The sequence below is a fragment of the Amphibalanus amphitrite genome, unplaced genomic scaffold (assembly GCF_019059575.1).
Source record: "Amphibalanus amphitrite isolate SeventyFive unplaced genomic scaffold, NRLGWU_Aamphi_draft 000608F_arrow, whole genome shotgun sequence".
NCBI classification, from domain to species: domain Eukaryota; kingdom Metazoa; phylum Arthropoda; class Thecostraca; order Balanomorpha; family Balanidae; genus Amphibalanus; species Amphibalanus amphitrite.
The window spans coordinates 143,429-163,392 of NW_024882102.1; the positions used below are offsets into that span (position 1 = coordinate 143,429).

Consider the following 19,964-nt stretch of genomic DNA (forward strand, 5'->3'; position numbering starts at 1 on the left):
GCAGTGGCGCCGGACGGAGAGTCCACACACCCCGACACGGCTGCAAAAATTCGAGCGGTGCACGAGAACATTGGACACCAGGGTGTCAGGCGCACGCTCTGGTATTTGCGGCGTGACGGAGAGCAGTGGGCCAATAAGCCAGCGGTGCGCGCAGTGATTCGGACGTGTGACGTGTGCCAGTCAATCGACCCGGCACCGACCCGCTGGCGACACGGGTCACTGGGCGTTCAACTGACCTGGGAGCGTCTCGCCATCGATGTCACACACTACCGTGGCGATCACTATCTGACCGTGGTCGACTGTGGTCCGTCCCGCTATGGAATATGGCGGCGATTGCGCCGGTCAGATGCGGCCGAGATCACTGCTCATCTCGAAACCGTCTTTCTGGAGCACGGGGCGCCAGCAGAACTGCTTCTGGATAACGCCACTGAGTTCCGTGGTCGCCGCATGGGAGCGTTCGCGGCGAGATGGGGCGTGACCCTTCGGTTCAGGGCGGTGCACGAGGCAGGTGGGAACGGCATCGTGGAGCGTCATCACCGGACGATTAAAGTGATGTCAGCCCGCAAAGGATGTACCATCGCGGAATCACTTCACCGCTACAACATGACGCCCCGAGATGGCTCGCAGCCTGAGAGCGCTCCCGCCGCCGGCGTGTTCCGTCGTGTCGGACGTGACCTGCCGGTGACCGGCGCCGGCGGACACGATGACCGGCCGCCGCCGGCTCTCCCTGCAGACTCTGAGCGGGGAGCCGGCTTTAGGGAGGGCGACCTGGTGTGGGTGCGGCGCCGCGGGCCTGCGACTCGCTGTACTGACGTTTCCCGACCTGGCACCGTCACACGTATCGTGACCGACCAGCTTATCGAAGTTGACGGTGCTCCGTGGCACGTTAGGTGCGTGCGCCACCGGCACACGGGGCAGCCGACGGCGGCCGATCCCCCGATCGAGGACGACAGTGAGCCGGCTTTGTCGCTCGGTGCGTCAGAGCATTCATCGGCAGTCGGCGACCGCGAGACTGATCCCTCTGTAGAGGTGGAGCTGCCGCGGCCGACCTCTGATGAGCCACCGGCTCAGAACAGTACTGAACCGCGACGTAGCGCGAGAGTGGGGGCTCCGCCAGAACGCTTCGGGGTTGTAGTACCGAATAATATCGCCTAACTGCTGTAATGTATTTTGTCTTTCGCGTTGATTGTGTCGCATTTTGTGTCTCAAGTGTCTGATGTAGGTGTCCTAGTGTCCTAGTGCATTGTGCCATATTGTGTGTATGCATTGAGATGTGATCTTAAAGATCAGGGGGACGTGTAGTTTATAGTTATGTGTAGCTCTGTGTGACCGGCTGAGACGCTGCGTGGCCCAGACGCGCCTGGGGGACGCCGTCTAGCCGACACTGACAAATGTGTCCAAGGGGGGTGTCCTGTTACATGTGTGGCGACGGGGGCGCCGAGTCGCGGTGGTAGCGGCGCCGGGTCGTGCGAGAGGGTTGGCAGTGTGGTTGGAACGGTCGCAGGAGAAGCACCCAATACACTCGACTACAACTACAGTTCGTCAGCCACATGCTACACGACGGGTATCAGCGCAGAAGCAGGCATCAGCAGTCAGCACAAGGCAGCACTAGCAAAATACACAATCGAGATCTATTGAACACATCAGCTATCACCTATAATGTAAGTATTGCACATAGACCAGGCAAAGCTTGACCTAACCATTTGGTTTTTTGACAAGCCAGGACGTATTCAAATGTCAGTAGGAAATTATGGATATATTTACTAACTACCCAGAGTAGGTAATGTTTCGGACGCCCGGACAATTCTGCCATGGCCAGGTCACCGCCACAGTCCAACACTTCGTTACCTAGCGATCATCCACCCACCGTATTTCCGCCTCCAATATTGCGATGACCGATGCCGATCTTGCTGACCACCAGGTCGAATATGGCACATCCCTGCTCGTCGCTGAACTGATAGTCTGAGATATTCCTCAGCAGATCCTTATTATTGTTGTATTGCCAGCTTCCAATGCCTCTGGCTGTGGCATTGATGCTTACGTTGGCAGCAATAAGCGGCTTTCCGAAAGTGTACCTGTGAAGAGCGGATAAGACTGGAGTTAGATTCATGAGTCGGTGGTTGGTAACCGTCCTCATAGCAACAAAAGCTGAATAGAACACAATAGGGATTTATTATCCGGGCCCTGAGATTGGGACGTTAGAAAAATTGGTGGCCCGCAAGAAAGGCACCATTAGCAAACTGCAGACTGTAAAAAAGTGCAGCAATCCTACAGTGTCATCGCCCTAATAACAAATTATCAACATCGTCGCTTACTACTTACCTAACATTTACGCCTATGTTTTGTGATCATATGACCCAATAGGTACAAGTATGAACATACATTGTACACTGTACAGCCATGAGGGCGTATTTTGTCGTCATGATCAGTTATATCATCAGGACTGCCAATAATACATGAACATAAAAAATGGTTCATTCGTTGGAATCGACAAATGGCTGAATAGTGAACACTTAACACTCTAACGCTAGTCTATATCGACCCTCGTTATACGGACTTCCAGGCACATGTTTCATCATCAGATGGGGCTGGAGGGGCAGGTACTTACAGCGGTCGAGCTCAAGGTTAACTGGGGGGGGGGGGGGGCAATAACAACGTCAACGCTTAGGGTTGTTGTCTGCCTAATTGGTCTCTCATACATTGTCACTCGGGACATTGATCGCTTGGCTCTGCGCATTGTCGCTCGCGAATTCCGATGATAATCTTTGAGCTGCATGCTAGGAAGGGTTCAACATCGGGTATTGCAAGTTCAAAACCGGGGCCTCATCCGGTCCGAAAGCGTGGAACTGAATCAACAACAGAGATTACGTGCGCACTAGTCCGATCCACCGATGACGTCATATGTGACAAATGGTCGCCGCACTGGTGGCAAATACAAAATTTGCAATTAACTATGAAATGCCCTCGCGATCGCATAATGAGCCCTAAGTATTGAACATTTTATAACTCATCTTCATATAAATTCCAACCTTGCAATTCACGATCTTATGTCGGCTTCCCATGAATTCAGCAATGGTATAACAGTTTATTCGTTACAGCAAACGTCTCTCGCAAATATTTAATCACCTGAACAAACTCGTATTTCATTGGCATCGTCCTTGAGCGAATCGTTGCTGCGCCATTAACCGATGGCTGCTCAATCCCTTGTGTGCCTCTCTAAAACTGGTTATGAAATATTCAAACCATATGAGTGAACTGACCATGGGTAGCGTTACGTGCCGGGCCTGCCAATGCTCCTCTGACATTCTCAGGAATTTCACTTAATTCGCAATTAATCTGTGTAGCCCCTAATAGGGCGAATCGCTTGTTGAAACAATGGGATTCGTTTTTACAGCAAACATTTATCGTTTGATCCCACGCAGGCAGCTGAATGTTAAAAATATTGCTATTAATGGTGCTGCTATCATAGTCTGACGTTGCAAATGTACTTGCTTTCGTGCAGGCTTTCAAAAGCGCAATAAGCGTGGGCTTTTTTTAGAGAGAAATAAGTGTCAGGTGCATGGTTGATGTGTGTATGTCTTTTAGGCAATATGAAGATTCATGAATTATGTAATATGGCTATACCTACGTGATCAAAAAGCTGAGGCGAAGGCACTATACACTGTTGTGTCGGAAACGATTTTGTATAAAATACCGCTAATTAGGCTTCCTTTTGTAAGTATTGCATTTGAATTTACTTCATTTTATCGTAGAAAGAAATAAAACCAAACCCATCTTAAAGACTGAAATGCTAAATGAAGATCGGTGTTCGATGATACACAAAAATAGTAGCTAAAAACAAGTTTTTACGTCAGGCGTCACGGGACTTTCCCCGCCAGTCCCGTCCCATTCCGTGACTCTTGTGTGACGCTCCGAGCGAACCGTAACGTCCCGTGACACATCGTTACTCAGCAAGGACAGTGGAGTGCGCACTGGTGCCCGGGTCGCACTGTCGCGTCCGCTGTCACCGCCCCTGATCCCAGTGTGCCAGACACCCGGTACCGGATATACTGCACCGGAACAATAGCGCACCCCTGGGGCAGCCCAGCTACATTTAGATTTCCAGCGACACTGAACGCACCCGCCTCGGGTACACAGAGTGTGGGCATAGTCATTAGTTTGGGATGAACAGATGATGCCAACAATCAGCAATTTGTGTATGGAGAAAACGAGAAATTAGGAATTTCGCATTATAAGCAGCACAGCAGATATGAATATCCATTGGCATATGTTTTTACTTTTTGTTTATCGGTAACATTAAATTATGTTCCAATATTGTCAACCTCCGGTCGCAATGCATCTAAAATAAACATAAGCATTAAATCCAAAGTTGTCTCGGCGACGTCCTCAGTAAAGCATGATCACATAAATCTGGGTGTGCTTGCTGATAAACATTGAGAAACATCTCACTAGGTATAAAGCTTAAAAAATTAACGATGAATAATTATCCATAGAAGTTTCCACTGTATGGTTGTTTATATATATATATATATATATATATATATATATATATATATATATATATATATATATATATACAGGGTGTTTCATATAGAATGTCAATTTTAAATTTGTCATATTAGCCATATAAAACAATATATTTGCATAATTTTCAGATTCACATACACCAGAAGACTTGGACATTTGATTTTTGTCTGTTCACTTTTCTCTATCTAGACAAACGGTTCCACGACAGCCCCGTGAAGATCAACGCACTTTCGGTCCCGTCCACGGATATGGCGCACGGCCCGGAGCACTTCTTCGCAGTCCATGGGGGAGTCAACGAAGTCTTGCTCTAAATCCAAAGTGAACTATAAAGTGAAGGGTTAACTCTAAAGCAGGGTTGTGCTCGACTCAAAAAAAATTTGCTGACTCGACTCATCATTCAACTTCAGAAAGCCCTGACTCAACTCTGACTCAAACAAGGAGCTGATTTTTTTCCCTTGACTCAACTCATGACTCAAGCGGCTCAATGAAAATGTGAGTCGACTCAAACTTGACTCAATTTTTTTGTTGAGTCAAGTGAGTTGACTCAAAATTGACTCAGATAAAAAAGTTGTTGAGCGGGGGGGGGGTCGAAAAAAATATAGATATATATAATTCTGTTAAGTTGAGTCAGCTGACTCATATTTCTAAATGTTTGACTCAACTCAATGTCAAAAGTTATTTTACTGACTCAACTCTGACTCAACTCAACGACTTAATATTTTTGTCCGACTCAACTCTGACTCAACTCAACAGCTCAACATTTTATCCGACTCGACTCAAATCTGACTCATTTGAGTCAGAGTTGAGTCAAATTTCTGACTCGACTCATGAGTCAAGCACAACCCTGCTCTAAAGTGAAGCCGAAACTTTCTCATAAATTTGGGAGATGTTCTTAAGGCTTCCCGAGCTGTAACACTAGCCAACGCCTTCTGTTCTTTCGAAAATGGCGTATTAATCATTTGAGCACGGCGAGCCGCGAGGTGAACCAGACATATCCCGTTCTGAAAAAGGAATGTCAACAACTTTGGCATTGAATGCTATTTATATAAAATGTCCATCAATTTCCAACAATGCTTGAACGTGTGCACGTGCTAGACACATTTTTTTCTTTTTGAATTCCCCAGTTTAAAATTGACATTCATTATGAAACGCCCTGTATATATTATATACCTATATGTATAAGGTTTTCATTCCAAATATTGGCTCAGTTGTTTGATTCGTTGAGGACACACAAGGCTGTTCCCTTGCACCTCCGACATTTTGACAACACGTGACTCGTTTTATACTCACTTTGCGCAAACTTTAACGGTGACAGTCTTCTCGTTGCTCTCAAGAGACTCGGGTGCCTCGATCTCCAGCTCAAATGTTGGCAGAACATACTCCTCCACCGTAAATCGCTTGGTGTAGGTGTCCTGGGTAGTCAGCACGTGAATTGTCCACGAGCCCTGTGAAAGGCAAACATGAGCTGAACATGAGCACCACTGGTCACCACGGGCCAGTCCAAACATTGATCGCCACACAGACTAAACAACCTCGCCAGCCAGCACACCATCGGTTGCTGGCTTTTGCTTTGAAAACCCTGCCTGCCCTATGGATGACATTTAGAGTGTTAACCTCGGTAGGTATGTGTTTAAATAAGGACATGATGTATATGTTACGGGTCATATGCTAACTTGGGCAGTATGCAAACTACCCGGACAGTATGCATACTACCCAACAGCCCGGGCAGTATGCATACCGCCCGGGTAGTATGCATACTACCCGACCCCTTGGGCAGTATGCATACCGCCCAAAAGCTTGGGCAGTTTGCATACTGCCCGCTTTCCGACTTAAAGTTGTGTAATCCATGTCCACATTAAGAATATAAATGGCTCTCTAGATAACAATAGATCGACCGAGAAGAATTTTTGTCGTCAAACGTGATTGATCGATCGTAGGATGGAATGAGGATTGGAATAAAGTGTTGAAATTACTTTTTTCCCAAATCCATTGTTGAATAACCAGTGGCCAACAAGTCATTGTCATTGTGAAGCGTGAACTGAGTAAAATGAAACGACGACGACAAAATTTGACGTCATCAATTTTGAACAGTTCTTTTTTCGCTATAACTTTGCCAAAAAAGAGGAATCAATCTCAAATTTGGTATGTGGATAGAAGGCGGTAGGGACTATCCACATAGGTATTTTCCGTTTTTTTCGAAATTCAAAAAAAGAACTTCTTGGATTTTTTGCCTATTATATTCAAAAAATTACTTTTTTGATTGGGGGGGTCAAAATCTAAAAATTTAAAAAATCCGAAATAGCAGTTTTGTAGCCCTCTAATTCGACACCTTTTATACCTATTCTTAAACATTTTCTGTATCTATAAAGCTGTAGGCCTGACAGCTCTTCCCGCGAAACCTTTTTTTGGGTCGAAAATGGCAGAAATGACGTCACTCCGACGTCATTAGCGGCCAACCTATCATAGCCTTTGGAAATTTTTTGGTCACAATGTGTAATAGCTACGATCCCGGGAGGGTACTGAGAGTTTGGTGGCAATCGGCTCAGCGGAATTCTGGAGATATATCGAAAAAACTAGGGGGGGGGGGGACAAAAAATACCCCCCCCCACCACCCGGAAGGTTAAAACGTTTGTCATTCACATATATACGCGAGTTATTGCATTAACAAGCCTCACGAAGTGTAGTCAACATACTGCCCGAGTAAACATCTTGCCCGTTAGAAGAAAGGTGGGTGGTATGCATACTACCCGGGAGGTATGCATACTGCCCGGGCGGTATGCATACTGCCCAAGGGGTCGGGTAGTATGCATACTACCCGGGCGGTATGCATACTGCCCGGGCTGTTGGGTAGTATGCATACTGCCCGGGCAGTTTGCATACTGCCCAAGTTAGCATATGACCCGTAACATATACATGTTCGGTCCCATCCCCCGCCCCCAGCAAACTATCGGTTGCTGGCTTTTGTTCTAAGAAATAAAAGGGCAAACGCAAGCCCCATGGATGACATTTAGAGTGTTTATAATGTCGGTATATGTTTGAACATAGACACCATGTGCATGTTCTGGGTTCCATTGTTTTTCTAAATGCAACATTTCATCTAGAGCCGATAAATGCACACGCAAGAGCACAGAGAACCGTCACGCAAAACCAAGTGGGGGTCGCAAATTTTCACAAATGTATGCATTTGCTCACTGCGCAGTAACGCCGGGAAGCGTATTGACGCTAATGGATTGCCAGCAGGCCCACCATTAGACTCTGCAAGCGTTTCGCGCTTTCTGTAGCTGCGCAGCACTTTTCCAGTAGCCTTGTCTTGTTTTGTTGCCGCGCAGCGCGCTTCTATTGTGACCTGTGCAGAGCTGAGGGCGCAGCAGACAACACGAACCGGCGCTAACCGGTTCAAAGACCAAGGTCAGCACAGCCCACCAAACGAGTCACCTCCGGATGAGAGCCGCTCGTGAATAGGCGAGGTCGGATGGCCCCGATGCACGCACATCGAGAGCCGAGGTTATTCCCGGGATTCGAAATCATTAGATGGAAAACCCAGATAATCTCAGATCTCAAACGATCTTTTAGTCTTATTCGGGAATTCCCTTCTGCCCATCAAGTTAGTAAAAGCAGACTCAACTCTAAATTTGCGAATCGCACACCCTTTATCACCGTCAGGTAGGAAGGAGAGATCGCCTGTTCTGATAGTCCGCAAACAAACAGGCGATAATACCGCCGGCTTCTTGCAGTGTGCGGATGGAAGGGAGGTACGGTCGCCGCATTCCGAGTCGCCAATCGGCTCCGTCGGAGCCTCAGGTTCAAGGTTGTACCCTTCAGGGCCTGGACCGATCGGCATAACAGCTGGACGTTGGCATGGCAACAGTCCACGCCGGCTGGAGTGGGGGCCGGGCTACATATAAACAGCGGGAGGCCAGTGCCGACCGAAACCGATCGCTGGAGAAACCGTCCACTCGATATCGGGACACTACGTTCATGAAGTTCTTGGCATCGTGGTACTTTTGCGCGGTAAAAAATGTTTGCTTTTTAGAGTCAAAGAGCAGTTTCAAGAACAGAATCTGACCACAGCATCTAAAAGCTCTTTGAACGTTTCGGGGATCCGCCATGCACCAAAATAAGAGACGAAAAATCATAAGTAGCAAAATGTAACTGAATGATATTTTTTGGCACAAGCCCAAGCAAATATGAAGATCAAACTAAGAGCTGCTGGCTCCAGTTATCTAGCTGAATAAATATTTGTGTAGTGGTTGCCGGTTGGTGATCTGATTGAACAGTGACACCCGAAGAATGTTCAGCCGACGTTCATCTGTTTATGTAGAATTCCTTTTTTCTATTACATCTGTTTTTACATCCAATGTAATTAATATGTTGTCCATCTTATTGTTCAGTTGGTAGAGCACTGGACTCCCGTTGGCCTAGCGAGGGCCGTTAACTCATTCATTCAAACATTCGAGCCAAATCTATGCATACAAGCAAGGCCCTAAATACATGCATACAAGTATGTATCGTATATCTTTGCGCTCCCTTACTAACCAGAGGTGGTTCCTCGGTCAGCTGCAGTTCCAGCTGCACCATGCCAGTGTTGGTTTTCACGTTCTTCCACTGTGCCACGCGGATGTTGTCCGGAGTGGTGACCCAAACCTCATTCAGCTGAAAGACACAGCGGCGGAGCGTCAGGTCACATGCGAAACGCGATCGTGCATAGTGATTTGTTCGCGTACTGTTTGCGCATCACTCCTATTGCGCACGCTTTAGCACAATGCTTCTGCAGCATGCCGATTAAACTTGAGATTAAGGCTGGTCTATGGAAGTGAACTTTCAGTGTAAAGCAAGCCTTCGTATTTCAAAACAACAACAAAACAAAAAACGTGAAAAGCAGGTCAGATGGTAAATAGCTCATGCAGCTCTATTTGTACATGATTGAATACACCAATTTTATTTAAATCAGGGTTTCGCTGTGAAGCATCGAACCCCATCTCCATAGGATATGCTCTCGTCGCGGAACACTCACGTCATTGTTGAGGGCGGTCAGGTCGTGACTGAGTGTAACCACCCTGAAGAGCACCTTCTGACCAGGCTGGTACTTGGATTTGTCCGTCTGAACCAGCGTTAGGAACGTCTCCGATTTCAGAGTCACCTGCAGGATAGTTGGCACGAGTGGAAGGTTAAAGTTACAGAACTTACAAGCGGAAGCCACGCGGAAGCAAGTCCCTAACGCAAGAACGATGATAAAAATATCAAAAAATTTACTAACCAAGTTGGTCAATCCCGCCCAGCCAAACAAAGAATATATCAATGAATATCACACTACTGACGAAGCCTCTTCCTGAACTGAGGCACGCCCGCCGTGGCGAAATACCGGGTCATCGGACTAAGCCGGGGAGGAGGCAGGGGTGGGGAGGTGGTCTGGTCGCGGCGGGTCGATGCGCCGTGGTTTCAAGGTCGGTCAAACTCTACACTCTCCCAGCCATTTATGGACTGAGCGAGGTCAGTTGGAATCGGTCAGCGACCGTCTGGCCACGACTCTCGTCTCTCACGCCGGTAGATGGGCATGATGGGCAGAAAATGAGCGGAGCAGGATAAACAGCCGGAGGCGACAGATGACTAGAGGTAAATAAAGCGACCCAAAGCCCGCAGAGGGAGAGAATTGATACGGGGAATCTACCTCGCTTCGTAATTGCAGAAGTGGAGAATATTTTACGGATAATTATTGAACCAAGAAACTGAAAAAAGAATTAAATGAAAATGTAATCCTGCCAGCTTGGTGGCATATTATGACCAAGTAAGACCTCAAAATGTGATAAACTATGCAACGTTTGTTTGTGCGTCACCCGGATCTGGTTTGGGCCACCTTGTTTCACCATGGGTCCTAGCACCGACCCTAGGTGAACACCCGTGAGAGTTCACTCACCACAGACTCCTCCTTCCAGACGCCTTCGCCAGCCGTCAGCTCCATGTGCATGTCAGCACTGCGGGCCACCACCTTGGATGGAATGGTGATGTCGAAGCAGTACTCTCCATTCTCTGAGGAAACAACGACGTACTCGTATGACGTATCAGCCGTGGGGCGGGCTTAGGAGAAGGACGAGAAATAGCCAAAGAATTGATGCATTTGAAGACAAAAATTAGTAGGTAGTTAGAAAATTAATTATAGTAAACTAGTTATTGGTGCCTAGAAAGCGGCAAAAGCAAAAGATCCCTTCCCTATAGGCTGCCTTATATGAAATTCTGCAAGTACCTAGTGTGCATAAGTGAAATAACTTGATGGCTTTCTATTTATATGTAGCCAAGGGAATTCGCATCTCAAGTCGGGTATAAATCAAGCACACTGCCAGCCAGACCCGCACATTTACCTACCTTCAGTAAAAATAATTCAAGACAGCCTATACTCAGCCCAGATTGAGAGAAATGCTATCTGTAAACCCACCTGCGACGCTGTCCGGCACTGCAGTGTTTGTCTCAAACAGCAGGAAATCGCTCTTATCTAGCGTGGTCGACAGACTGCTTGGAACGTCGCGCTCGTAGAACTTCAGCTTGAGAGCGCGATTCGGCCCGGGTAGGTTGAACAGACTGAGGCAGGCACGTTCATCTGTGCCAGCCTGAAGTACTTTGGGTGCCGTGAACAGGTACCCGCTGAAAGAGAGAATGATGAATGTTAGAATAAAGCATATGTAGCGCATTTATCCGCTGAAACAGGGAACGGTGAACGCTAGGTACATCACATACGACAGAAAGTACCTGCTGGAACCGAGAAGAGTCCCCGCTCTTTTAGAGTACGCCGTCTAAAGCAGGAAGTGTACGTTGAAACGCGATGACTGCCAGAGTTCGGTAATTTTTAATGTATCGGCAGTATAAACGGTACCTTTGTTTTGCCGTCCAAAGGAGTTTTTTCTTTTTTTTTTGGAAGAGTAATTTTTCATTTATAAAACTCATTTATACCACGCCGTTAAGTGTAACCATCTCTGAAATCAACAGTAATTGGAAAGGAAGTGTGTTCCTTGCCGTTCCCAATATCAAAGCTGGTGACTTTTAAAGATAATTCAGACCGGTCACAGTGTGTAATTTCTACAGCAAGCAAAAACCACTCGCAAAAACCAAAAACGCTTCATCCTATGTGGTAGATACGCAATTCAGATTGAGTATCATAACTATACGTACAACCAAACGGTCATCATATCTGTATAAAGTATGTTACAGAGAGTTTGAGAAATCCGTGATTTAGTTGCAAACTCCCTAGGAAGTTTGCAAACTCCCTGACCCGTCAGTGAGTTTGCACACCCACTAGGGAGTTTACAAAATCACTAAGAAGTTTGCAACCCACTGACCGGTCAGGGAGTTTGCAAACATCCTAGGGATTTTACAAAAACGAATTTTTCAAACTCCCTGTAACATACATAAAGTTCACTTTCTCCCGAAGAGGGCCTCTTTACCAGGAGCCACCCGCTTTCATCGCCAACAACCCTTGTGGAGGCCCCTCTGGTCTGTGATTAGCCAATGCAGACCACCGATATATGTATTTGTAAACACTTCAAACAGTCTGCCTGCTCGGTGACGGTATCCAGACAGTTACTGCCCAACATCACATCTTTACGGGGCGAGAGCTAGAGATGTAAATCGGACGCCAAGTTTTTGTTATGAAGACCTACAACTGCTCACTTTTTGAGTAAAGTATTTGATAAACAATCCAAAAGAAATTACAACTTCACTTAGTTAAAACTGACAATCAAAATATCGACAAATTAGTCACTCGACAGACACTGACAACGAGTCTGTCATTGCCAGCCTGCGGTCGAGCGTTGCATTGTGTCAGTTTGCAAACGCTGCTTTTCGCTATCAACCCCAGGCGACCCTTGGAAAGCTCCGACCGCACCAGCCTAGCAATCGATTCGTGAGCCGCCTGCGGCATGATGGGTCCATTTAAAGGAAGGGTGCCACCTTCCGAAATTTTTGTTCTATGAATCTATTTTACTTATTTGAATTTTTAGACGTGGTTAGCGCGTCCACAATATACAAAAAACCGAAACATTGCATTTAATACGTTGGCCAAAAAAAAAAGATCGTTGTTTATATCACCACTACAACTCAAGGTCGTTTGATGTGGCAGCTAGGACGGCTGGCATATCCTGTTGTCATGGCAACATATCATTCTGCCATTTGCATTGATGGCGCAACTGAGACAAAAAGATGAACAAATAAAAAGGAAGAAGATAACATGATTTGAACTAAGTTGTAGTAAGTAAGTTGAACTAAGTAAGATACGTCAAAAGAACATCAAATAAGTCGAGTAAAGGTTTTTCCTTTACAATGCTTAAGAGATCTATGGAACCCTTCACCCTTCATGCAACTTACTAGAAAAACTTCCCAATTAAAATTTTAAAACTTAAGTGTATACCATAAAGAAAAAATATACCCTTTCAAAATGATAAAACATGCTTCAAAAGTATAACTTTTATACATACCTTTGCTGATTTCATGTTTTATAAAATACCCTTAACACGACGAGGAAATAGTGCTGAAGATTTTTGCCTGCCCGAATGCTGGCAGCAAAACTCGCAAATGATAACTTCACGTGCGGATTCAATGCTGACCGTCTCGAGCATAGGTAAGTGAAGCCGGTTTTTAGGTTCATGTGAGGCTAATCTTGTAAAAACTGCGTTGTGTCCAAAAGGTGGCACCCTTCCTTTAATATTCATCATGTCACGAACCACCCCCTTTCTGCACCCAGCTAACGTCAAGGTCGTCCGGCCAAAACACTTTAATAGGTGAACTGAAGCAATGAGGAACATTCATTTCGCCGTAACAGCATGACAATTAGGGAGGTTCTGTTGCATGCGAGTTGAGGTTTGTAATATTATTGTCGGGAAGACGGCAGGCTTAGGTGTGGTTCACACGTTGTTTTGAATGTCAAACACCTGGTGTACTCGACATCGACTAACAACATGAATGCCCTTAGCAATGTCAGAGGGGCAGCGGTATGTTTTTGTTTTGCATTGTAGTCAAGAATCACTGTTGTAAGAAGTCTGAGACCGCCACTTTACGTATATAGTTCGTTTCCCTGACATTGAGACTTGAGAGCATGTCGTTATCGAAGGCTTTGTTATCTGACATCTCGTCAGTACATAACTAAAAGTTGAGTATATAACACATTCAGAAATCAGTATTGACCAGCGTCGACCGCTATTTTTGGTATCTATTTCTAAAACATTACGTTACGTCTTTTTTGCAAGGCATCCGCTGAAAAAACTCAAACCTTTTGGCCTCATCATTATCCAATAAAAGACACAAATAACTGGTCATGCTACCTCTGCTGCGTCCGATCATTTATGCTGATCATGCAGCTAATAAATAAACTTCCTTGGCCCGCTGAGGGCACTCCGTACAATATCATGCGCAAATCACGCAGCTATCACGCCAGCGCACGCCACGATTGTAAGGGAGGTCGGTTCTGCCCCCCCGCACCCCTCGCCACCCTACCCCCCCCCCCCCCCTCCCTCCCAACCCCGCAAAAGTGCCAGCCCGACTGTGACATGTTCAATCACTAAACATATACGAGTATAACCTTTCATTACGTGTAAACACTCCGTTGGCAGCACGTATCGGTGGGGTAAACCTTGTTTAACTTGAGACCAGATTTATCACGGGCGGGTGGTATGTGTATATGTCGAATATTTTTTCGCGCCTTGCACAAGTTCATTTATAGATGATTGTTGCCAAGTCAAGGATGACATTTATGTCTGGGCTGCCAAAGATGGCGCTCCGTGAAGTGGATCTTGGTTGAATCCTGTACAAATATTTAGGAGCCCGAAGGTAAATAATTCATTGATTCGTTTTAATATTTAGATAAATAGATAGTTTCACATGAACTTTACCAACTTTAAAATATCATTTTTAGATTGTGTTTTCAAGAAGACCCTTCACAGGAATACAGCATTGGAAATTCCTGTTACTGAAACTCTTATTCAACAAAAAGCCGGCGTAAGAAGATCGTTTACAATAAAATAAATGACAAATTACTGAATAATGTGCAGCTGCAATGGGTTACAAAATAAAACTTCTCACGCTCCGACTACGTTAATGTGTTCGGAGGGTGTTGATATGAGCCCCTGACCCCTATGCTCCCTGACCGGTTGCTTTAGCCAGTGAGTGACCAGCGGGTGTTGTTTGGTACACCCAGATAAAGGCACGACCACCTTGACCAACCGCTCTTTGTCTAGTGGCACCTTTTTAATCGGTGTTGTCCACTTGCCGTTCGTGTCTCCTGTCACCAGCGTGTTGTTTCACTAAGAGCGAAAGCAGGATTGGCTGTTTTTGCGCCATTTCACTCTGTTCATTCGTTTTTGTATGCAGTGGATTACTGTCGGATTAATGTTACACAGAAGACGGCAGCAAGGACAAGTGTCTCTTCGAGAAGAGCAAAACCACTGGTGGTTCGAAAACATAGCTCTTTGCCTGCTCAGCCGTTCTGTTTTCCCTTTCCAGACGTCAGTCATTGCCCTGTCCTTGTCTACGAATGCTTTACTCTCGCTTCCCAACTCTTCCCAAAGACGTCCCTTCAAACTATCGGTCTATGTTAGCCGCTAAGCTACCTCCACCCCAACCCGCCCTCAGAAGTCAAAGCTAGTCTCAAGTCTACACCGGCTGCTACCCCTCCCCTTTGGCCACCCCCTCCCCCGCCTCCCCCATCCCTCCCTTGAGCCGTCTCGCGCCGCACTGGCTTCTGCAGCCAAGCGCCCGAGGGCAGGATGGATGGTTCCACCGCCAGCTCCCCAAGGTCAACTGGTCAGCTGACTGAGAGTTCGGGGCCCTCCAGCAGCCCGCAAGCCTGCTGAATACTAAATCAGACGCGGGCGGAGGGGGTGGGGGGGGAGGGGGAGGGGAGGGTCTACGGTGCGCGCTTGGCAAACACCACTCGCGTCGCTCCATACCAGGAAACCAGCATGGAATAGCCAACCTGGGCAGGTGGAATTGCCCGACTTTGTAAACACGGTGGCATGTCGTGCGGTTTATGACAGGCGCTGTCGCGAGGCCTCTGGTTCAAGTCGCCAAACAGGTGGTATTTGCCGGCATTGGGGCGCCACTTCGCGGAATTTCAGTTGATTATATGTTATGTCTTGCATTGCTGAATGAATAGCACATGCAAGGGGGATATGTGATGACAATGCATGGAAAAATGAGCTGTTGAGGTACAATGGAATGAATATAGAATGCGTAGTATGATAACCAGTCTTATCAGTTACTACAAATTATCACCACCAGGGCTGCGGAGTCGGAGTCGGAGTTGGAGTCGGTCGGAGTCGATAGAGTTCTGCCAGGAGTCGGAGTCGGAGTTAACGCTGCATGGCTCAACGCAATGCACTACACCTGTTTGATTGACGATACTGCGCTCGCCATTAGATTTTGTCAAAAAGGTCATTTTGCTGTTTTGGACGAAAGTTTTCAGCGAAAGAAGCAGACGACGGTGAATGCCCCAGAACCTGGTTTTTAATTTTGCATGTTATTTTTAATGCATATTTGCAACGCAAAGTTTTGGAAGGTGCATAAGCTCATTTCAGGCAAGATAAAAACAACTCCATTATGAACTTTAATATCATGATATGCATTGGATCATGGTGGATAGATCAATATCATAATAGAACCGTGCGGAATCGGAGTCGGAGTCGATTTTTGAAGCCGGAGTTGGAGTCAGAGTCGAAATCACCCTAAAATACACCACTCTGATCACCACTAAGTGCGGCTAGGCACCTAACTATTGTCTTGCTTATTTTTGCAAGCAAAGTCATGTGATCATTGACTTCAAAAACAATATCGTATATCTAAATCACCGCAGAAAGCCAAGTAGGTATGTCATATGTATGAAGCCTAGTAGTGTAACGAATATCTACTACCGAAGCTACTGATTTTAGCGCCCGGCGGTAGCCTTATCAAATTCTTACCAAAGCTCAATCTTTTAGCTCCGAAGCTGCGTCAATGTCAACCTTGAACAACTCGTTGTTACGCCAGACTTCTAAGCACATATGACCAATGACCATTGAACGAAACGTCACTACTGAGACGAACTACGCTTCTTCGGTGTGCAGAATGACGACATAACACCCGTGAAAAGTGAAAGTTAGCATTGACTTGTCTACTGCTCGGGGTCTGTGTGCCTCTGCGGCAGTAATGTATGCATTACGTAGGGTCAGGGTAGGAGAACACAAACAAATGGTCGCGTCGGGGGGACGGGAGTCAAACGTCCGCCAATCGTCACTTTGAATACAAAACAATATGCGAGATGTTGGCACTTGGCTTTTGCCAGTGATAGATGCCCTTTTTCCGCTTAAATAATATGGGTGCAATGTGCATTCGAGCAGCATCACAAGTCTGTTGCAACTGCGGCAATAGGCACTAGGCAGGTTAAAACGAGACTAAAAATGTTATGGTTTCAATGACATCATCTGTTGCCGTAACAAACTTCAACTAACTTAGTTTCTTTGGTAGCGGCCCAGTCACACTGGAAAAGTCTTGCAACAGCGTTTGCATCTCTATTACTGGAATCAAAATCGTCTACCTCTTTTCAGTCTGCGCGATCGACAGATTTTCCATATTAGCAACCGCCTAGTGCTTAACGTCGACACGGCTGTGTTGGTAAATAATGAAATGAAATGTCGCAATACCACTGAGGCTTATCATATACCACTACATTTCTAATCTTAGCAATGCGAGTTTTAGGAATCGTGGGATAGTCTCTCAAATCTTGCAGCTAGTATGCCGTAAATTGGCCGTTCGCTGACGATAATGAGCTACAGTTGACGACAGCTTCAAGGCCATCATTAATCTTAACATGCCATTCCAAAATTAAATTATTGCAACATCGAACAGGACAGCTGAAAGAAACAGCAGACAGGTTTGAAGACGACGCTTCAGGAAGATATTTTATGCATCAGCATCAATCAAACTCGGCGTCTTGCGATCAGCGACGTCAGTATCTGTCCTTGGTTCAAAACCTGTACGCAAATTTGGAAATGTGGCACTATCTGAATTAAATATTTAAATCCTTCATATGCTGCGAGCATTTGAAAACCATGGAGATATTATCAATTACCATTTATGCAATGAAACCTAAAAATGTAGGATTTTTCTGCGTTTTTTTATATGAATTTTATGCCGTTTTTATCGAAGTTACCAAAAAACGAACCCGTGCCTTGGTCCTCTTGACCTGACCTCAGAGGTCAACGATTGACCTGAAACCTTAAAATCGGGTACCAATCTCTGAGTCTCGTAACGGCGCATACGCTCGTTTTTTCTGAGAAGCTCTAGCTCCATCAGGGCCGAAACGGTGAGGGGGTCAAAGCAACCCCTCGTCTGGCGCATTATGTAGAAAACCAATAGGACTGCGGCGAGGGTTAAACCATGCGTCTTCAGTTATTGCTAGGAAGCATATAACTTTAAGAACACTTTTATGCGTTGACGAAAGCCCGATATCAGCCACCGTCCATGAATGCATAAATCGAATTGTTGTAAAATCTCCTTAGGGAAGGTGACTAAAATAAATAGAAAAATGAATATTACTGGGATATTGCAAAAAAGGAACATCAAATTAGAAACGAGATAGAGTTAAAACAATTCTAGCTACTGAAACAAGTTCCGCTGATATCCAGTTATTTCCGCTGGCCGCAATTCACACCGGTGACCTGTACGAGCCAGACTGATCAAGTGACTTCAGCTGATGATCCAAATCGGCCAAAACAAGTTGGGGCCAAAATCATTTTTTATCCAAGGTACGAACGTCTACAACCTGCACAACTAGCGACGACTGATTTTTTATAATTCACTGAAAAATAGTTTTTGACGGCTCAGACCAAGGCCCTAAAACAGCTCAGACTTATTAACCCGGCAGTTGCTGGGGTATTTCGCCACCCACCGTTTGCTGGGGGGGGGGGGGGCGTTAAACGCCCCCAGCCGATAACTCGAGAACCAATAGGCGCAGCGAAACGCACGAGGCGGCAAACGAAAGAACGCGACAAGACGCTTCAGATGAGTACTTTAAAGTTGAATTTTGAGGTCACAGGTCGGGTCAAGGTCAGGTCAAACACCTGAAATCGGGCTTTCAGTAGCATGGACTTCAGGACTTCGCAATGGGCGCCTCTCGCCATAAACTCTGTCAAAACGGTGCACAATCCATCTTATAAGGCCTACAAGAGTGTCAGCTCCATGTAGGGGTCAGTCAAGCATAGGTCAAGGTCAAGGTCAGGTCAACCGGGTAGGCACATATCCCCGAAAATCAAAACTGATATTCGCAGCCTGTGACACATGTTTTATAGGTAATTTGGGGCGTAGAACACGATGGTGACATTCATTTTATCATATGTGTACGTGTTTGGCTCAAAAAGTTCAATTTAAGAAATTCATGTATCATGGTCGTGAAGTAGTCACGAAAAATTGCCAAGATTCAGTTCAAGATTATGGAAAATGCGGAACGATAATCAAGAATCGAAGATACCCATTTGATTGACCATGGTATTGGCAGTCTAATGGCGTTTACGGCATGTCTGTATGCCTATTCTGTGATTTTATATGATTTTTTGAACATATGCCGTTTTTGGTCGAAAACTCAGAAATCATGACGTCACTAAAACCTCGATATCTCAAAAATTTTCCGACCGATTTTTTTGAAACTTTGTCACAATAAACTTCAATCAATTCTCTACAGGTACCCAAAATTTGGCGCGCCTGCGGCGCGCCGTTTTTATGCTATGGCCCGGCGAAAAAAGTGGGGGCGTTTAACGCCCCCCCCCCCAGCAACTCGCGGGCTAATATTTCCGAGATTAGCTCAGGTCAAACAATGTGACCATCACTAGGCAGGCTGATAAAAAGTTGTCGCCATCAACCAAGAACAACCAAGCGACATACCAACTGATCAACTGATCATAATAGGTACATACAATTGCCAAAATTGACTAGTTTTCATAACTAGACATGAGCGTAACGACCAACTCTGACCAAAATAGCAACCAACCACAACAATTACCCAAAATTACTACCCTTAACCCAGACTGACCTTTCGGGGACCTTGACGGCGCTTGCCGTCGCCAAAGCAACCAGTAGAACGACGACGGGCCGATCCATGTCCTCTTCCAGTGCCCCGTGTAGAGCAACTGCGAGCCGCCGCCCGGCAAACAGCACATTTGTAGCTGCAGCGCCGACCCCCGGCGGCCAGTGCTGCCATATGATATGGCAGCACGCCGGCCCGCGAGGGGTTCCAGGTAGTTCGGGAAATCCTGGTCAGGTGAGCCATCACACTACGCATGAGCTGCGCAGCGGCACCGAATGATCATGGGGAGGGGTGGGGTGTCTTCCTGTAGGTAGATGGTTGCAGCGAACGAAACCGGCTACGCACCGGGTCGCCCGATTGAACATCATGAGACACTGCTTTGTATGGGTGTGGGAAGGTCAAA

General features: G+C 46.2%; 1 protein-coding gene across 7 annotated transcripts in view; it reads right to left on the reverse strand.

Annotated features, from left to right (window-relative positions):
- The window catches only part of LOC122363172 (alpha-1-macroglobulin-like), a 52,072-nt gene extending 32,361 nt beyond the window's left edge, over window positions 1-19,711 (reverse strand). For 4 of the 7 annotated variants that reach the window (XM_043332131.1, XM_043332127.1, XM_043332130.1 and 1 more), the window contains exons 1-7: window positions 19,568-19,685; window positions 10,958-11,163; window positions 10,442-10,554; window positions 9,542-9,667; window positions 9,064-9,180; window positions 5,818-5,972; window positions 1,868-2,075 (exon numbers count right to left, since the gene is read on the reverse strand). In XM_043332131.1, coding sequence (XP_043188066.1) covers window positions 1,868-2,075; window positions 5,818-5,972; window positions 9,064-9,180; window positions 9,542-9,667; window positions 10,442-10,554; window positions 10,958-11,163; window positions 19,568-19,635 — 993 coding nt within the window. In that variant the 5' untranslated portion in view covers window positions 19,636-19,685. Of the gene's footprint in view, window positions 1-1,863; window positions 2,076-5,817; window positions 5,973-9,063; window positions 9,181-9,541; window positions 9,668-10,441; window positions 10,555-10,957; window positions 11,164-19,567 lie in introns of all 7 variants that reach the window. The other 3 variants (XM_043332129.1, XM_043332125.1, XM_043332128.1) reach the window with 3 other exon arrangements.
- Between the last annotated feature and the right edge of the window lie 253 nt (window positions 19,712-19,964).